A 17,850-nucleotide genomic window follows, 5' to 3' on the forward strand; every position below is an offset into this window, starting at 1 on the left:
GTTTTCTGGACGTGTCCATACTACTAAAGCAAGCAAACCCTTTAACGTTGATAAAAATGCGTACGCCTGCTCTGCACAGACCACATGCTGTGCAAATCTGTGAACAGTTCCAAACTCTCTGAATTTATTGATCCATAGATTCTGGTGCCCAGCAGGAATACTGACATGATGGCATCACACAGTTGCCCATTCAACCAGTCTGCCCATTCTCCTCTGACCTCTGAACTCAGCAAGGCATTTTCAACCACACAACTGCTGCTCACTGGATATCTTCTCTTTTCTGGACCATTCTCTCTAAATCCTAGAGATGGTTGTGTGTAAAAATCCCAGTAGATCAGCAGTTTCTGAAATACTCAGACCAGCCCGTCTGGTGCCAACAACCATGCCACGTTCAAAGTCACTTCAATCCCCTTTCTTCCCCATTCTGATGCTCTGTTTGAACTTCAGCAAGTCATCTTCACCACATCTACATGCCTAAATGCATTGAGTTGCCACCATGTGGTTGTCATTACTGAAAAAGACACTCGGCTGACAGGTGTATTTCATAAAGTGGCCACTGGATGTATGTTTCTATACCAACTTACTCCAATTAAGGGTCACGGGAGGTTGGAGCCTATAGGCCAGAGGTGGGCAACAAGGGCCGAGACACTGCATGTTTTCCTTGCCACCAGTCGCCTCAGCAGGTGAGTTGTTGATGAACTTCTCCCCTGAACATTAACACCTGATCATTAATGAAATCACCTGCTGAGGTGATTGGTAGCAAGGAAAACATGCAATGTCTTGGTCCTTCATGGCACATGATTGTCCACCCCTGCTATAGGCCATGAGTCAGCATGGTCCCGTGTGCACCCCCCGCGCCCCACAATTCTAGAAACTTGGTATCATTACAAATCTTAGGATGACTAGATTACAAAAATAACTGGTAACAGTAAAAATACTGGGCCTCACAATGACATCACATATGTTAACACTGGATTACTACGCTGCCATTAACCACCCTATTCATGCTTCCCCTAGCCTCTATCCTCAGAAAACATGGTGTCGCTTTTCATTGTTATGCCGATGATAGCCAGATATATGTCCCCCTGAGGAAAAGTCATGCCTTTTCTCTCAAACCCCAGATGTCATGTCTTGAACATGTTAAAGCCTGGATTTGCCCTAAATTACTAGGCTTTAATGATAAGAAAACATGTGATTGTGTTTGGCCCTAGCGGCTCCTGTGTACCCTCCCCTGTTGATTTGGGTCCACTGGCATCTTATGCAAAGTCTAGTGCTACTAATTTAGGTTTTAAGATGGCCAGTGATTTTAAATTGGATTACCAAATTAGTGCAGTAGTTAGGTCTAGTTTCTTTCACCTCAGGCGGCTTGTTAAGGTGAAGCTTTTCCTTGTGCATCAGCATTTAGAAACATTAATCCATGCCTTCATTAATCATTACCTCTCGGCTAGATTACTGTAATGCACTTTATTTTGGAGTTAGCCAGTCCTGCCTTGCATGTCTCCAGTTGGTTTGGAATGCTGCTGCTTGTCTGCTAACTGGAGTAAGAAAGAGGGAGCACATTACACCGCTACTGGCCTCCCTCTACTGGCTGCTGTGTTTGTCTTCATTTTTGTCCAACAAAAGCCCTTTCCAAGGAACTTATTACAGTTTTCACTGAGAAACCCGACTTCAAGTGTTGACAGTCAGCGACAGACTGGATGTTCCATAGTTTTCAGTGAGACGCTGATGGGAAAATTATGGAAGTTTTATCTTAACGAGCATGAATCACGCACAGCAACAAACAGATTACTTAATTTCCCCTATTGAGATATCCCATAATCCCTTGAGCACCAGAGAATCGCTGTCATCTAAACAACATAGAGAAACCACATGACAACAATTGCAAATGAACACTATACTCCCAAAATGTAATTTTTTTATGCTTTTCATCACACTGAGAGACTGCCTGCATGAAACCCTGAAAACGTCCAAATAATCCGTGTCTGCTATGTTTAAACTGCGTGGAATTTAATAAAGGCAAACTGAATTTCAGACATCTTATATATATTACTCTGGAATTAACAAACTGGACAAACAGTGTTGTAAAGGACAATAAGCAGGACGTTAAAGAGCAAACATCCCTTCCCCGCAGAACGACATCAACAGGAAGTGATCGCCGCTCACAGCAATTCCCATTGAAAATAACGGAGAAACGACCTGAGCTCCTCACGTTTACATAAAACAAACACAATAACAAAGTCTAAAAACCATGAGAATATATTCATGATAGTTTTAGGCACAATATACAAAGAGTTTTATGTTGCGATATTAATGCTGTTGTCCGTGTGCAGCGGTTAAAGTGCAGCCTGATCACAGCGTCTCAGTGCATTTGTCAATGTTACTGAGATCTTGCAGAGCGGCGACCTCTCTTAAAGTCCATCCATCCATTTTCTTCCACTTTATCCGGAGTCGGGTCGTGGGGGCAGCAGCTCAAGCAAAGCCGCCCAGACCTGCCGATCCACACACACCTCCCCCAGCTCCTCCGGGGGAACCCCAAGGCGTTCCCAAGCCAGCCGAGAGATGTAATCCTTCCAGCGTGTCCTGGGTCTTCCCCGGGGCCTCCTCCCAATGGGACGTGCCCGGAACACCTCTCCAGCGAGGCGTCCAGGGGGCATCCGGAAAAGATGCCCGAGCCACCTCAATCCCATCGTCACGTCTTTCGAAGAGGAGGCAGAGACTGGGGACCCAGAGGTGGACTCATCCATTACCCAGGCAGAAGTCACTGAGGTGGTTAGAAAGCTCCTCGGTGGCAAGGCTCCTGGGGTGGATGAAATCCGTCCTGAGTACCTTAAGTCTCTGGATGTTGTGGGACTGTCTTGGCTGACATGCCTCTGCAATATCGCGTGGCGATTGGGGACAGTGCCTCTGGATTGGCAGACCGGGGTGGTGGTCCCTCTGTTTAAGAAGGGGAACCGGAGGGTATGTTCAAACTATAGGGGGATCACACTCCTCAGCCTCCCCGGTAAGGTCTATTCCAGAGTACTGGAGAGGAGAATTCGACCAATGGTCGAACCTCGGATTCAGGAGGAGCAGTGTGCTTTTCGTCCTGGTCGCAGCATACTGGACCAGCTCTACACGCTCCATCGGGTGCTCGAGGGTTCATGGGAGTTCGCCCAACCAGTCCACATGTGTTTTGTGGATCTGGAGAGGGCGTTCGACCGTGTCCCTCGGGGCAACCTTTGGGGAGTGCTCCAAGAGTACGGGGTCCGGGGTCCTTTGCTAAGAGCTATCCGGTCCCTGTACGACCGCAGCAGGAGCTTGGTTCGCATTGCTGGTAGTATGTCAAACCTGTTTCCAGTGCACGTTGGCCTCCGCCAGGGCTGCCCTTTGTCACCGGTTCTGTTCATTATTTTAATGGACAGAATTTCTAGGCGCAGCCAGGGTGTAGAGGGGGTCTGGTTTGGGAACCACAGAATCTCATCTCTGCTGTTTGTGGACGATGTGGTTCTGTTGGCTTTGTCAAATCAGGACCTTCAGTGTGCACTGGGGCGGTTTGCAGCCGAGTGTGAGGCGTCTGGGATGAAAATCAGCACCTCCAAATCCGAGGCCATGGTTCTCGACCGGAAAAAGGTGCTTTGCCCTCTTCAGGTCGGTGGAGTGTCCTTGCCTCAAGTGGAGGAGTTTAAGTATCTCGGGGTCTTGTTCACGAGTGAGGGACGGATGGAGCGTGAGATCGATAGACAGATCGGTGCAGCATCTGCAGTGATGCGGTCGCTGTATCGGACCGTCGTGGTGAAGAGAGAGCTGAGTAGGGGGGCAAAGCTCTCGATTTACCGATCAATCTACGTTCCGATCCTCACCTATGGTCATGAGATTTGGCTCATGACCGAAAGAACGAGATCGCGGGTACAAGCGGCCGAGATGAGTTTCCTCCGCAGGGTGGCTGGGCGCTCCCTTAGAGATAGGGTGAGGAGCTGGGTCACTCGGGAGGAGCTCGGAGTTGAGCCGCTGCTCCTCCACGTCGAAAGGAGTCAGTTAAGGTGGCTCTCTTAAAGTTTGCAAGATTTTTTGCAGGATTTGAAACCTCAATAGGGCAAATGGCAGAGTCGCCTGGAAATAAACATGTAGGAGCTTTTTAAGCTATCATTAGTACCAGAGTTTTCTGCTTTAATATAAACAATGTGCAAAAATGTTTCAGAGAAGTAAATTATTGTCCATATGGATAATACTGAAAACTGTCCGTGCACATCATGTTTTTTTTCCTGCTGAGAAGAAAAAGTCCTTTAAGAGCCAGACATCAGCTGACAAGGAACACATTTAAATGACAAAAGGATAGTATAAAAACAGACAAAGACAGGTGACTTATTCCTCATTTGAGGAAATCAGACTTTTTATCAAAACAAGCGGGCAGACAAACATAATATTTGGCCAAGTTTGTGCAAACCCCCTGTGCAAATATGGTATTTCAGTTTAATGTGCAACTTTTCTTTGTTTTGTCTCATCGATAATAAACTTTGATTAATTGTCAAAAATGTTGGTGGAAATGTAGTTGCTTCAAGTGACAAGATATTCAGCAAGAAAGCAAGATATTCCAGAATGTCATTCTACTACAAGGTACCGTATGTTTGTGTTTGTAATTGTGAACTCACCATCCACTCAGAGATGATGACATCGACCTTCTCAACAGGGAGGTTGACATCCTCTATGCAGCCTTTGATCAATGTAATCTTGTCCTCCAGGTGGTTGGATCTGTGGACAACATGGCAGAGTCAGAGAGCTTACGGAGCGTAATCATGCAGACTTGAGGGTTCTATTGGTCAAACATTACAAATCACAGATTTCAGAACCCAGTGAAGAAAATTTATTCATGAAAATTCAGTAAGGTATGTCGTCTATAATACATTCCAATTATAAGGTAGAACTCTACTAGTGTATACTAAGGTATATCTAAATATCTAAAGAAAAAAAAGGAAGAGTAGAACAGAAGAGTAGAGCCACTTGGGTGTCTGGTCCTGAGAATCATGGATGGTAGGTTGAAAACTCTCCCTACCCACACAAGCGGCTCAAGAATATGGACAGCATGTATATAAGTGATATTTACATCAATCAATCAATTTTATTTATATAGCGCCAAATCACAACAAACAGTTGCCCCAAGGCGCTTTATATTGTAAGGCAAGGCCATACAATAATTACGTAAAAACCCCAACGGTCAAAACGACCCACTGTGAGCAAGCACTTGGCGACAGTGGGAAGGAAAAACTCCCTTTTAACAGGAAGAAACCTCCAGCAGAACCAGGCTCAGGGAGGGGCAGTCTTCTGCTGGGACTGGTTGGGGCTGAGGGAGAGAACCAGGAAAAAGACATGCTGTGGAGGGGAGCAGACTTTACATGATAAGGATAATAAACAACAGATATAGTGAGGAAAATAAGTATTTGAACACCCTGCGATTTTGCAAGTTCTCCCACTTAGAAATCATGGAGGGGTCTGAAATTTTCATCTTAGGTGCATGTCCACTGTGAGAGACATAATCTAAAAAAAATAAATCCAGAAATCATAATGTATGATTTTTTAATAATTTATTTGTATGTTACTGCTGCAAATAAGTATTTGAACACCTGTAAAAATCAATGTTAATATTTGGTACAGTAGCCTTTGTTTGCAATTACAGAGGTCAAACGTTTCCTGTAGTTTTGCAACAGGTTTGCACACACTGCAGCAGGGATTTTGGTCCACTCCTCCATACAGATCTTCTCCAAATCTTTCAGGTTTGGAGTTTCAGCTCCCTCCAAAGATTTTCTACTGAGTTCAGGTCTGGAGACTGGCCAGGCCACTCCAGGACCTTGAAATGCTTCTTACAGTCAGGGCAACTAAGGAGGGGCTCCGTGTGTTTGGGGTCATTGTCATGCTGGAAGACCCAGCCATGACCCACCTTCAATGCTCTGAGGGAGGGAGGTTGTTTGCCAAAATCTCACACTACATGATCCCATCCATCCTCCCTTAAATACGGTGCAGTCGCCCTGTCCCCTTTGCAGAAGAGCACCTCCAGAGTATGATGTTTCCACCCCCATGCTTCACGGTTGGGATGGTTTTCTTGGGGTTGTTTTCATCCTCTAAACATGGTAAGTGGAGTTTATTCCAAAAAAGCTCTTTTGGTCCACATGACCTTCTCCCATGCCTCCTCTGGATCATCCAGATGGTCACTGGTGAACTTCAAATGGGCCTGGACATGTTCTGGCTTGAGCAGGGGGACCTTGCTGCCCTGCAGGATTTTAAACCATGACAGCATCATGTGTTACTAATGTAATCTTTGTGACTGTGGTCCCAGCTCTCTTCAGGTCATTGACCAGGTCCTCCTGTGTAGTTCTGAGCTTTCTCAGAATCATCCTTACCCCACAAAGTGAGATCTTGCATGGAATCCCAGACCGAGGGAGATTGACAGTCATCTTGTGTTTCTTCCACTTTCTAATAAATAATCGTAACAGTTGTTGTCTTCTACCAAGCTGCTTGCCTGTTGTCCTGTAGTCCATCCCAGCCTTGTGCAGGTCTACAGTTTTGTCCCTGGTGTCCTTAGACAGCTCTTTGGTCTTGGCTATGGTGGACAGGTTGTAGTGTGTTTGATTGAGTGTGTGAACAGGTGTCTTTTATACTATGAGCCAGAATTGTTGCTGGTTGGTAGGTGGTCAAATACTTATTTGCAGCAGTAACATACAAATAAATTATTAAAAAATCATGCATTGTGATTTACAGATTTTTTTTTTTTAGATTATGTCTCTCACAGTGGAGATGCACCTAAGATGAAAATTTCAGACCCCTCCATGATTTCTAAGTGGGAGAACTTGCAAAACTGCAGGGTGTTCAAATACTTATTTTCCTCACTGTACAAGAAATATAGTACTACATAATATTGTAGGAGTTAGCTTCTAAAACCTAAATGTTAATACAGGAGAAGATTGTAGTATACGAGTATACTATAGTATACATCTAACTAGTCTGTAGACTAGTAGTAAAATTAAATTATAGCTAGTAGGCTAAGCTATAAATATGGTTATTTTATTATAGAAACAGAAGCTATGATGTAATATGTTTTACGCATCTATCTAAAGGTCACCCTGCTAGCTTACTATAGGAAGACAAAATACATATTCTACGATGGCTGTCAATAAAGTATAGGTCCTTTTTATTTTTTTCAAAAACTATATGGATTTCATTCATATGTTTTTACGTCAGACATGCTTGAACAATCGTGCGCATGCGTGAGTTTTTCCACGCCTGTCGGTGACGTCATTCACCTGTGAGCACTCCTTGTGGGAGGAGTCATCCAGCCCCTCGTCGGAATTCCTTTGTCTGAGATTTAAAAAAAATCTCCTTTAACAGTGGAATTTCCGGATAAAATGCTGAAACGGACTTCTTCTGAAACTTCTCTGTTCTCTCACGACGTCCTGGATCAATAGAGTCTGAAATGTGGAGGTTTTCAGCTTGAAACAGGCTGACGACGGCGCCTGGGAGCGCTGCGTGACGTCTCGCACCGTGGGAAGTCCTTAAAGCGACAGTATCACCTCAAAATCTCTCATCAGCCGTTAAAATTTTCACCGAAAACCAGCTTCATTTTTCGAACCGTGTCCACTTCGATGTGCCTCACAGGTTTAAAAAAAATTTTGATCAAACAAAGCACCAGTCTCTCAGCAACTTCTCAATCAATTTTATTTATATAGCGCCAAATCACAACAAACAGTTGCCCCAAAGCGCTTTATATTGTAAGGCAAGGCCATACAATAATTACGTAAAAACCCCAACGGTCAAAACAACCCCCTGTGAGCAAGCACTTGGTGACAGTGGGAAGGAAAAACTCCCTTTTAACAGGAAGAAACCTCCAGCAGAACCAGGCTCAGGGAGGGGCAGTCTTCTGCTGGGACTGGTTGGGGCTGAGGGGAGAGAATCAGGAAAAAGACATGCTGTGGAGGGGAGCAGAGATCAATCACTAATGATTAAATGCAGAGTGGTGCATACAGAGCAAAAAGAGAAAGAAACACTCAGTGCATCATGGGAACCCCCCAGCAGTCTAAGTCTATAGCAGTATAACTAAGGGATGGTTCAGGGTCACCTGATCCAGCCCTAACTATAAGCTTTAGCAAAAAGAAAAGTTTTAAGCCTAATCTTAAAAGTAGAGAGGGTGTCTGTCTCCCTGATCCGAATTGGGAGCTGGTTCCAGAGGAGAGGAGCCTGAAAGCTGAAGGCTCTGCCTCCCATTCTACTCTTACAAACCCTAGGAACTACAAGTAAGCCTGCAGTCTGAGAGCGAAGCGCTCGTTTGGGGTGATATGGTACTATGAGGTCCCTAAGATAAGATGGGACCTGATTATTCAAAACCTTATAAGTAAGAAGAAGAATTTTAAATTCTATTCTAGAATTAACAGGAAGCCAATGAAGAGAGGCCAATATGGGTGAGATATGCTCTCTCCTTCTAGTCCCTGTCAGTACTTTAGCTGCAGGATTTTGAATTAACTGAAGGCTTTTCAGGGAACTTTTAGGACAACCTGCTAATAATGAATTACAAAAGTCCAGCCTAGAGGAAATAAATGCATGAATTAGTTTTTCAGCATCACTCTGAGACAAGACCTTTCTAATTTTAGAGATATTGCGCAAATGCAAATGCAGTCCTACATATTTGTTTAATATGCGCATTGAATGACATATACTGATCAAAAATGACTCCAAGATTTCTCACAGTATTACTAGAGGTCAGGGTAATGCCATCCAGAGAAAGGATCTGGTTAGACACCATGTTTCTAAGATTTGTGGGGCCAAGTACAATAACTTCAGTTTTATCTGAGTTTAAAAGCAGGAAATTAGAGGTCATCCATGTCTTTATGTCTGTAAGACAATCCTGCAGTTTAGCTAATTGGTGTGTGTCCTCTGACTTCATGGATAGATAAAGCTGGGTATCATCTGTGTAACAATGAAAATTTAAGCAATGCTGTCTAATAATACTGCCTAAGGGAAGCATGTATAAAGTGAATAAAATTGGTCCTAGCACAGAACCTTGTGGAACTCCATAATTAACCTTAGTCTGTGAAGAAGATTCCCCATTTACATGAACAAATTGTAATCTATTAGATAAATATGATTCAAACCACCGCAGCGCAGTGCCTTTAATACCTATGGCATGCTCTAATCTCTGTAATAAAATTTTATGGTCAACAGTATCAAAAGCAGCACTGAGGTCTAACAGAACAAGCACAGAGATGAGTCCACTGTCTGAGGCCATAAGAAGATCATTTGTAACCTTCACTAATGCTGTTTCTGTACTATGATGAATTCTAAAACCTGACTGAAACTCTTCAAATAGACCATTCCTCTGCAGATGATCAGTTAGCTGTTTTACAACTACCTTTTCAAGAATTTTTGAGAGAAAAGGAAGGTTGGAGATTGGCCTATAATTAGCTAAGATAGCTGGGTCAAGTGATGGCTTTTTAAGTAATGGTTTAATTACTGCCACCTTAAAAGCCTGTGGTACAGGCTTTTAAGGTTGATCATATTTAAGATCGAAGCATTAAATAATGGTAGGGCTTCCTTGAGCAGCCTGGTAGGAATGGGGTCTAATAGACATGTTGATGGTTTGGATGAAGTAACTAATGAAAATAACTCAGACAGAACAATCGGAGAGAAAGAGTCTAACCAAATACCGGCATCACTGAAAGCAGCCAAAGATAACGATACGTCTTTGGGATGGTTATGAGTAATTTTTTCTCTAATAGTTAAAATTTTATTAGCAAAGAAAGTCATGAAGTCATTACTAGTTAAAGTTAAAGGAATACTCGGCTCAATTCTCAGCATCTGTGTGGATGTTAAAATTGCCCACTATAATTATCTTATCTGAGCTAAGCACTAAGTCAGACAAAAGGTCTGAAAATTCACAGAGAAACTCACAGTAACGACCAGGTGGACGATAGATAATAACAAATAAAACTGGTTTTTGGGACTTCCAATTTGGATGGACAAGACTAAGAGTCAAGCTTTCAAATGAATTAAAGCTCTGTCTGGGTTTTTGATTAATTAATAAGCTGGAATGGAAGATTGCTGCTAATCCTCCGCCCCGGCCCGTGCTACGAGCATTCTGACAGTTAGTGTGACTCGGGGGTGTTGACTCATTTAAACTAACATATTCATCCTGCTGTAACCAGGTTTCTGTAAGGCAGAATAAATCAATATGTTGATCAATTATTATATCATTTACTAACAGGGACTTAGAAGAGAGATACCTAATGTTTAATAGACCACATTTAACTGTTTTAGTCTGTGGTGCAGTTGAAGGTGCTATATTATTTTTTCTTTTTGAATTTTTATGCTTAAATAGATTTTTGCTGGTTATTGGTGGTCTGGGAGCAGGCACCGTCTCTACGGGGATGGGGTAATGAGGGGATGGCAGGGGGAGAGAAGCTGCAGAGAGGTGTGTAAGACTACAACTCTGCTTCCTGGTCCCAACCCTGGATAGTCACGGTTTGGAGGATTTAAGAAAATTGGCCAGATTTCTAGAAATGAGAGCTGCTCCATCCAAAGTGGGATGGATGCCGTCTCTCCTAACAAGACCAGGTTTTCCCCAGAAGCTTTGCCAATTATCTATGAAGCCCACCTCATTTTTTGGACACCACTCAGACAGCCAGCAATTCAAGGAGAACATGCGGCTAAACATGTCACTCCCGGTCTGATTGGGGAGGGGCCCAGAGAAAACTACAGAGTCCGACATTGTTTTTGCAAAGTTACACACCGATTCAATGTTAATTTTAGTGACCTCCGACTGGCGTAACCGGGTGTCATTACTGCCGACGTGAATTACAATCTTACCAAATTTACTCTTAGCCTTAGCCAGCAGTTTCAAATTTCCTTCAGTGTCGCCTGCTCTGGCCCCCGGAAGACAACTGACTATGGTTGCTGGTGTCGCTAACTTCACATTTCTCAAAACAGAGTCGCCAATAACCAGAGTTTGATCCTCGGCGGGTGTGTTGTCGAGTGGGGAAAAACGGTTAGAAATGTGAACGGGTTGGCGGTGTACACGGGGCTTCTGTTTAGAACTACGCTTCCTCCTCACAGTCACCCAGTCGGCTTGCTTTCCCCGCTGCTCGGGATCTGCCAGAGGGAAACTAATGGCGGCTAAGCTACCTTGGTCCGCACCGACTACAGGGGCCTGGCTAGCTGTAGAATTTTCCACAGTGCGGAGCCGAGTCTCCAATTCGCCCAGCCTGGCCTCCAAAGCTACGAATAAGCTACACTTATTACAAGTACCATTACTGCTAAAGGAGGCCGAGGAATAACTAAACATTTCACACCCAGAGCAGAAAAGTGCGGGAGAGACAGGAGAAGCCGCCATGCTAAACCGGCTAAGAGCTAGTAGCTGCGCTAAGCTAGCGGATTCCTAAAAACACACAAAGTGAATAATGTGTAAATAATTTAGAGGTGATTCAGCAGATGGAGTGCTTTAGTTAAGGCACGCAAAGATTACACTGTGAAACAAATCATTATCTAGTTAACTAGATCAATCTAACTGCGCAGATTAAACAGCTAACAGATACAGCAAAACACCGCTGTGCTCCGGAACAAGAAGTGATACAACACCGCAGTGAGAGCCAACCACCAGTATTCTCCAGTGTTATTCTCAGACAAAGGAATTCCGACGAGGGGCTGGACGACTCCTCTCACAAGGAGTGCTCACAGGCGAATGACATCACCGACAGGCGTGGAAAAACTCACGCATGCGCACAAGGGTTCAAGCATGTCTGATGTAAAAACATATGAATGAAATCCATATAGTTTTTGAAAAAATAAAAAGGACCTATACTTTATTGACAGACCTCGTATATGCTATCTAATGGAAACCCCAAACTTAGATACTATCTGTTGATATCTATTAAAGAACCCATAAACTGAAGAATCATTAAAAATCTGCACCATGTAAAATAAAAATGTAAATAACGAAAATAATCTAACTATAGCTAGAAGAGCTACCGTTAAATTAGCCATTAATAAACCAACTGTACCTTGCTAGCCAACAAGATAAACAAAGCCGGTAGAGTATAAAGTACAATAGTGTCGTATAACCCTACAATAACGGTATTAACAAATACATATAACAACAAATGTAAACAAAAGTGTGTATTATCTTTAGCTTCCCAAACAGAAAAGAACCGACTATATTGTTAGTTATGATAAACGGTGCTGCAGCTGGCTAGATAAGCTAACGTTAGCTGTTAGGTATAACTAATTATAACCCATGCCTCTATTTTATCATTAATATAATAATATTAAAAAAGAACAAGAAAAAGTTAAAGCATAATGTATATGAAAATGTATATGGAGACATGATATAAGTACATACATTCATCCAATAAGCACATGATGACCATGTCCACCAGATGTACTATGAACAGTGGCACATGTCGCACTTTTTTCTCAGACAAACAGATACTAAATGGGTTGACCAGTGAAGAAAATAGAAACTAGAGCCGATGACGGGAACTATATAACAGTTGCAAAAAACAACAAAACATGCCAGCGACATCATCAACTTCATAAATTAAGTGGTCTCACAATATTTCAAGAGGAAAAACAGGAAAACAGGTGGTTTGTGCGTGAGCACCAGAGTACAAATCTGACTTCTGAACACCAGATAGTAACATTGGTAAACAACATAAAACACAATCAATTAATCCTCTGGGGTCCGAGGGCATTTTTTGGACAGTTCACTCGCCTGGCATAAATGTTTTATTATTGCTGTTAACAGCTCTCCCTGCATCCCACAATCAAGTTTTATGTCTCTTTTTTCAGGGCAACCTGTGCTTTCAGAATACATATGCTTTTGGTGTGTTTTATAAGTGTAATAAAGGTTTACAAACAAAAATAAGAAAGAAAAAAAAAGTAAAGCGGAAAATAATTTTCCACACACATTTATTCAAAACACACAGCAAACTATAATAAACAAGTGTTTTGACACTTTATAAAGGTAATTTGCGGTCTTGTGTGAAAGACTGTACAACAAAAAGGTTCAAACAATAAACACAAATGCACATTTTGAACAGTATATACAAAATGGTCTATGCGTTTTTTTGTCTTCATGGTAAAAGCAACAGAATTATCCAGTAACATTCACATGCAAACTAGTGGAGCAATCCTGATAGTTACACACACTTTGTTTGAGCACGTGAGATTGTCATCGGAGGCTCTCTGCTCCGTCTGCTTTCAGTGATCGCTGTGCGTAATGGTGCAGAGCGCATTTGGAGCCCAATAGTATGTACTCATTGGAGCACCCAGGGGGCTATTCAAACAGGCCAACTAGTAACATATCACTCCTGAAAACGATTTTTGGCTTTTCACGTGAGGTGAATCTGCCCTACGATTGGAATCTGGAAAACCATGTGACGGTGAACCAATTCCGATTGGACACTCACATTGTGCACGTCATCACACAGCTTCTATGAGGAGTAAAGCTGGCCAATGATTGGCTCGAACGTCCGCGGAGGTAACTTTTCAGCAAAAAAAGTAAGTTTCTATCTCATATCATGAAAAAGTTATTTATAATTTAGTAAAGCTTGGTCTCAGCCATCGTATACGACGCCGTCGGCCCCAGAGGGTTAATAAAACAAACATATCAACATAACATAAGATAACACTCAACACCATAATCTGTGAAGTAACTGTTTTACTTGCCACTGACATAATCTGTGGCAATTATGTTCTCATATGGATGATATACAGTAACAAGGAGTTTTGAACATGAGCACGAGCAGATGTACACAGTAAAAAATGTCTCATATGGTTTAACAGGAGCTGTCACTAAATGAGAAAGTGTATTCAGTCAGTGATCACTGCAACAGAAGGGGATTTAGTTTTAACCAGAGGACAAAATATGGACATCGGGTTTTGCAAAGACTCAGTACAACTCCAGTCCTATTACTGTCAAGGTCTTCAAATTCACAGGGAGCATTCTTGGGACACAGACTTTGGACAAGTTTAAAGATGGCTAGCTTTGACCTATTCTAAGGGGTCAAAAGTCATATTCCTTCTACACACACTTCCATTGATTACATGCACATACGACCAAGGGTATTTTAGCATTGCGTTATAGTTATTATTATTTACCATTGTGTCTCATTTAGTTCAACATATTTGGGAAATGCAGACATGTTTGACGTTTTATATTAGTGTCACACTGCTTCTGCGGTGGAAGGGGGAAGCGGGGATTGTACTGTCACCTTTAAGCCTTGTAAGCTTTTATCAGCATATGCATCCAGTCTGAATTTCCATGTGCCTTGTCATGTTTAAGTCTTCGTCGTTTCAAACCTGTGCTGCAAAATGCACGCGTGGGCTTGCAGAGGTGTTTGAGCAGGTTGGGCCTTTGAGATCCACACTGCTGTTTAAAATGATCCTTCTGTTCAGAGAGTCCACTCTGGGTATCAATCTCTGTGAATATTCCATTATCATGACAGGTAATGTTACCCAGGACAGAACAATTACTCACTGCAGCCCAGAGTGCATTTCTGCAGCAGTGATCCTTATCTTGAACTGTCTCTCCCCTCTCTGCTGCTATCACGTCCTCCCAGAATCCGGCAATCCCACCGCCCGCCACCCTTCACAAGAGGGAAACACTGTAATCTCATTATTGGGGTAATTTAGAAGACAATGTCAGGACTCCAGAGACATTCAGTATGTGTGCGTCATTGTGGCTGTTTGCATGTGATAATGAGGGGAAAAGGATGTGAAGGAATCATGTACTGCAAACAAATATCCAGTATCATTAACGATACTACTACACTGTACCTAATAATTTATATATATATATATATATATATATTTTTTTTTTAATCCCCAACTGGGTCTTTACAGCACACTTGTAATACGTTGAAGTGAACTACACTGTAATTACACCCATTGTCTGATCCACCTAACTGTTGTCCTGCTTCATGATTTGACCAAACTGTGACGATTTCACCTGAGCCTGATATGACTGTAATGATGAATAAATTCACAAATAAAAAAAAATAGGGTCAAGACATCTTGGAGTCCTTTGGACAATAAGATGGAGTCATTTTGACCAAATACTGGAAAAGTGGTATTAATAAAATTCTTTGTGTAGCTACACAGTGATTCTACTGAACAGTTTTTCATTTACTAATTGACAAATTTGCAAATTGTCATTTTTAGCCCTTTCGGGGGCCATCGGAGCGATTAGTCTCCCAAGGAATCATTATGCAAAATTAGAGAAGTTACTGATCAGTTTTTCTCCCAAACTAAATCGAAGGCCATGACCAGAATTCCAACCAGCCACAAGGATGGTCCAGACCACATTTCAGAAAAACTCACTGAATGGTTTTTCAGAAAATAATTAGATGGTGCACCCCAAAATTACAATCTTATGTTAGAGGTAATTACTAGTTTATGTTACGGATAGGATATTACCTAAGTAACTGTAATGTGAACATAAATATAATGATACATGTTGTGCAACATTTTTAACAGAAAAAAAAAGAAATATTTAAAAATATTTTCAAAATATCTTTGCTTTACCCTTGGGATTCCCCTGTTGCCACGGGGCTGTAAACACGCCCAAAGGAGGACACCACCTGCTGTCTGCACCAAGATTAAGCTGCAAAAAGATATTCTAAAGCCCCTTTCACACCGGGGGTGTTCCCGGTTGCTCCCAGTTGTGCCGCGCGCCATTATGACGACGCTGCGTGGAAGCAACTCAGTGCCAGGGCGATGCAGCTTGGCGCCACAACAGCGCGAGAGGCGCAAAGGAGGAAGTAAGTCGGACACCAAAAAATTAAACCTGTTTAATTTTTTTGGCGTCCTGTGCTCGACGCAGAAAGGAAGCGCAAGTCGGGGCAAAGAGGCGTAACTCTGGGCAAAGAAGTGTTACCTGGCATGACTCGGAAACCAATTTATGATTCCTGCTGTGTTCCATTGCTCCTGCAGTATAAATCACGCAGGATTGTTTTTATACCGTGTACTCAATGCAGTAAAAACTACACGCTAAAAAAAAAAAAGACCACAGAAAAAAAATGCTGATTGCAGCTCAGCTCCTTCTCTGTGTGGAGCTGTCTGGTGAAGAGAGGCACTGTGAGGCAGCAGCAGCTTCTTCTCTCACAAATGTGTTTAAATAAAATCCATAAAAGTCCTGCTGACAGACTGATTGCCAAAATTATCCAGTACAAAGTCCGGACATCTCTAGTCCACTCATGGACGTTCGTTCACGCGCGCACATGTGAACAGTTAAAAGAAAAAAAAGTCTGGCTGCAGGCATTAGTTCCTTGTTTTCTCCTCAAACTCTCACATCACAGTTAAAAAAAAGGACAAAAAAGGACATAAGTCCTGAGACAGGATATGTCAACATCAAGCAGAACTCCAGACATCTCCACATTTGTTTATGGACGGTTCGCTCGCTGTCAAAGGAGGAATCAATCAATCAATTTTTTTTATATAGCGCCAAATCACAACAAACAGTTGCCCCAAGGCGCTTTATATTGTAAGGCAAGGCCATACAATAATTATGTAAAACCCCAACGGTCAAAACGACCCCCTGTGAGCAAGCACTTGGCTACAGTAGGAAGGAAAAACTCCCTTTTAACAGGAAGAAACATCCAGCAGAACCAGGCTCAGGGAGGGGCAGTCTTCTGCTGGGACTGGTTGGGGCTGAGGGAGAGAACCAGGAAAAAGACATGCTGTGGAGGGGAGCAGAGATCGATCACTAATGATTAAATGCAGAGTGGTGCATACAGAGCAAAAAGAGAAAGAAATCAATCAAAAGATAAACTATAGAACTCAGATCGCAGCCATGCAACTCTGCACAAGAACAAATATAAAGTTGAAGAGAAGTCAGAGTGCACAGTCTGTCTGCAGCCAAACTGTGCACTCTGACTTCTCTGTGCAGAGAACCTGCAGGCTGCATTCTCACCTCCTCTCTGCCCCCTGCTGCGTGCACCTGACGTGCGTCATGACACCATAGGAAGCAACTGGGAGCAGCCCCGGTGTGAAAGTGTTTGGGGGACAGGAAACCTCGGTGTTAAAGCCCCAGTCACGCTCAGGAAACGTATGAGGAACTGATTCAATATGTTCGTGTTTGTTTTCGTCTGAACAAAAGTCATTTTCCCATCTGCAAAATGCACACCTTCTCAACTGATGACCGCGAAGTCTGTCTGAAAGTTTTGGCACGTTCAAAACTTTAAGTGGATATCAGTCGGAGAACATCGCCGCAGCTTGCGTGTTTTTTTGTTTGTTTTTTTTGCCATTTTGTCCTCTGCATGTCATTTATTTTTCCTGCTGTTGTCCGACTGTTCATTCTGGCTTTCTGATTGGTCAAAAGTCCAGCATAGGAGAAACTGACACAGTAAGTGAAGCTCCATGTCTGGAAGAAATAGACAGCGTGTTCTCTTTTTCTCTCTCTCACGTTCCTGCTCTCTCTCACACACACACACACACACACACACACACGTTTCTTTCTCTCTCTCTCTCAGCGAGGTGATGTAATGCAGCTGTTGTTGTCCATTCGGCTGCTCCCGTATTGTTCGGGGTCACCACAGCGAATACAGCCAGATCTTCATCAGTGCAGACCGGTTGCGGTAGTCAACACACTAGTAAATACATAAAATAAAAAATAAAGATTTAAAAGGCGACTTAGACGATCCCAGTTTATCAGGATTGACAATAAGAGCTTTCTTTCAATGCGCAAAGAAAAACACGTAACATATTAACTGCTCTGAACATATAGGTTCTGGACATGACGGAGAGGGAACTACAGAGGTTTAAGGAATGGTTTGATTCTAACAAACTGTCGCTTCACTTTGGCAAAACAAAGTGTATTATATTTGGTAATAAGCCCAG

At 42.7% G+C, this 17,850-nt stretch overlaps 1 protein-coding gene across 1 annotated transcript in view; it reads right to left on the reverse strand.

Annotated features, from left to right (window-relative positions):
- prmt3 (protein arginine methyltransferase 3) overlaps positions 1-17,850 on the reverse strand; it is a 326,098-nt gene that overhangs the window by 228,760 nt on the left and 79,488 nt on the right. The window contains exon 10 of the mRNA XM_034163908.1: positions 4,629-4,728. Within this exon, the coding sequence (XP_034019799.1) occupies positions 4,629-4,728 (100 nt within the window). The remainder of the gene's footprint in view (positions 1-4,628; positions 4,729-17,850) is intronic.

This window comes from Thalassophryne amazonica, chromosome 2 (assembly GCF_902500255.1).
Source record: "Thalassophryne amazonica chromosome 2, fThaAma1.1, whole genome shotgun sequence".
NCBI lineage: Eukaryota > Metazoa > Chordata > Actinopteri > Batrachoidiformes > Batrachoididae > Thalassophryne > Thalassophryne amazonica.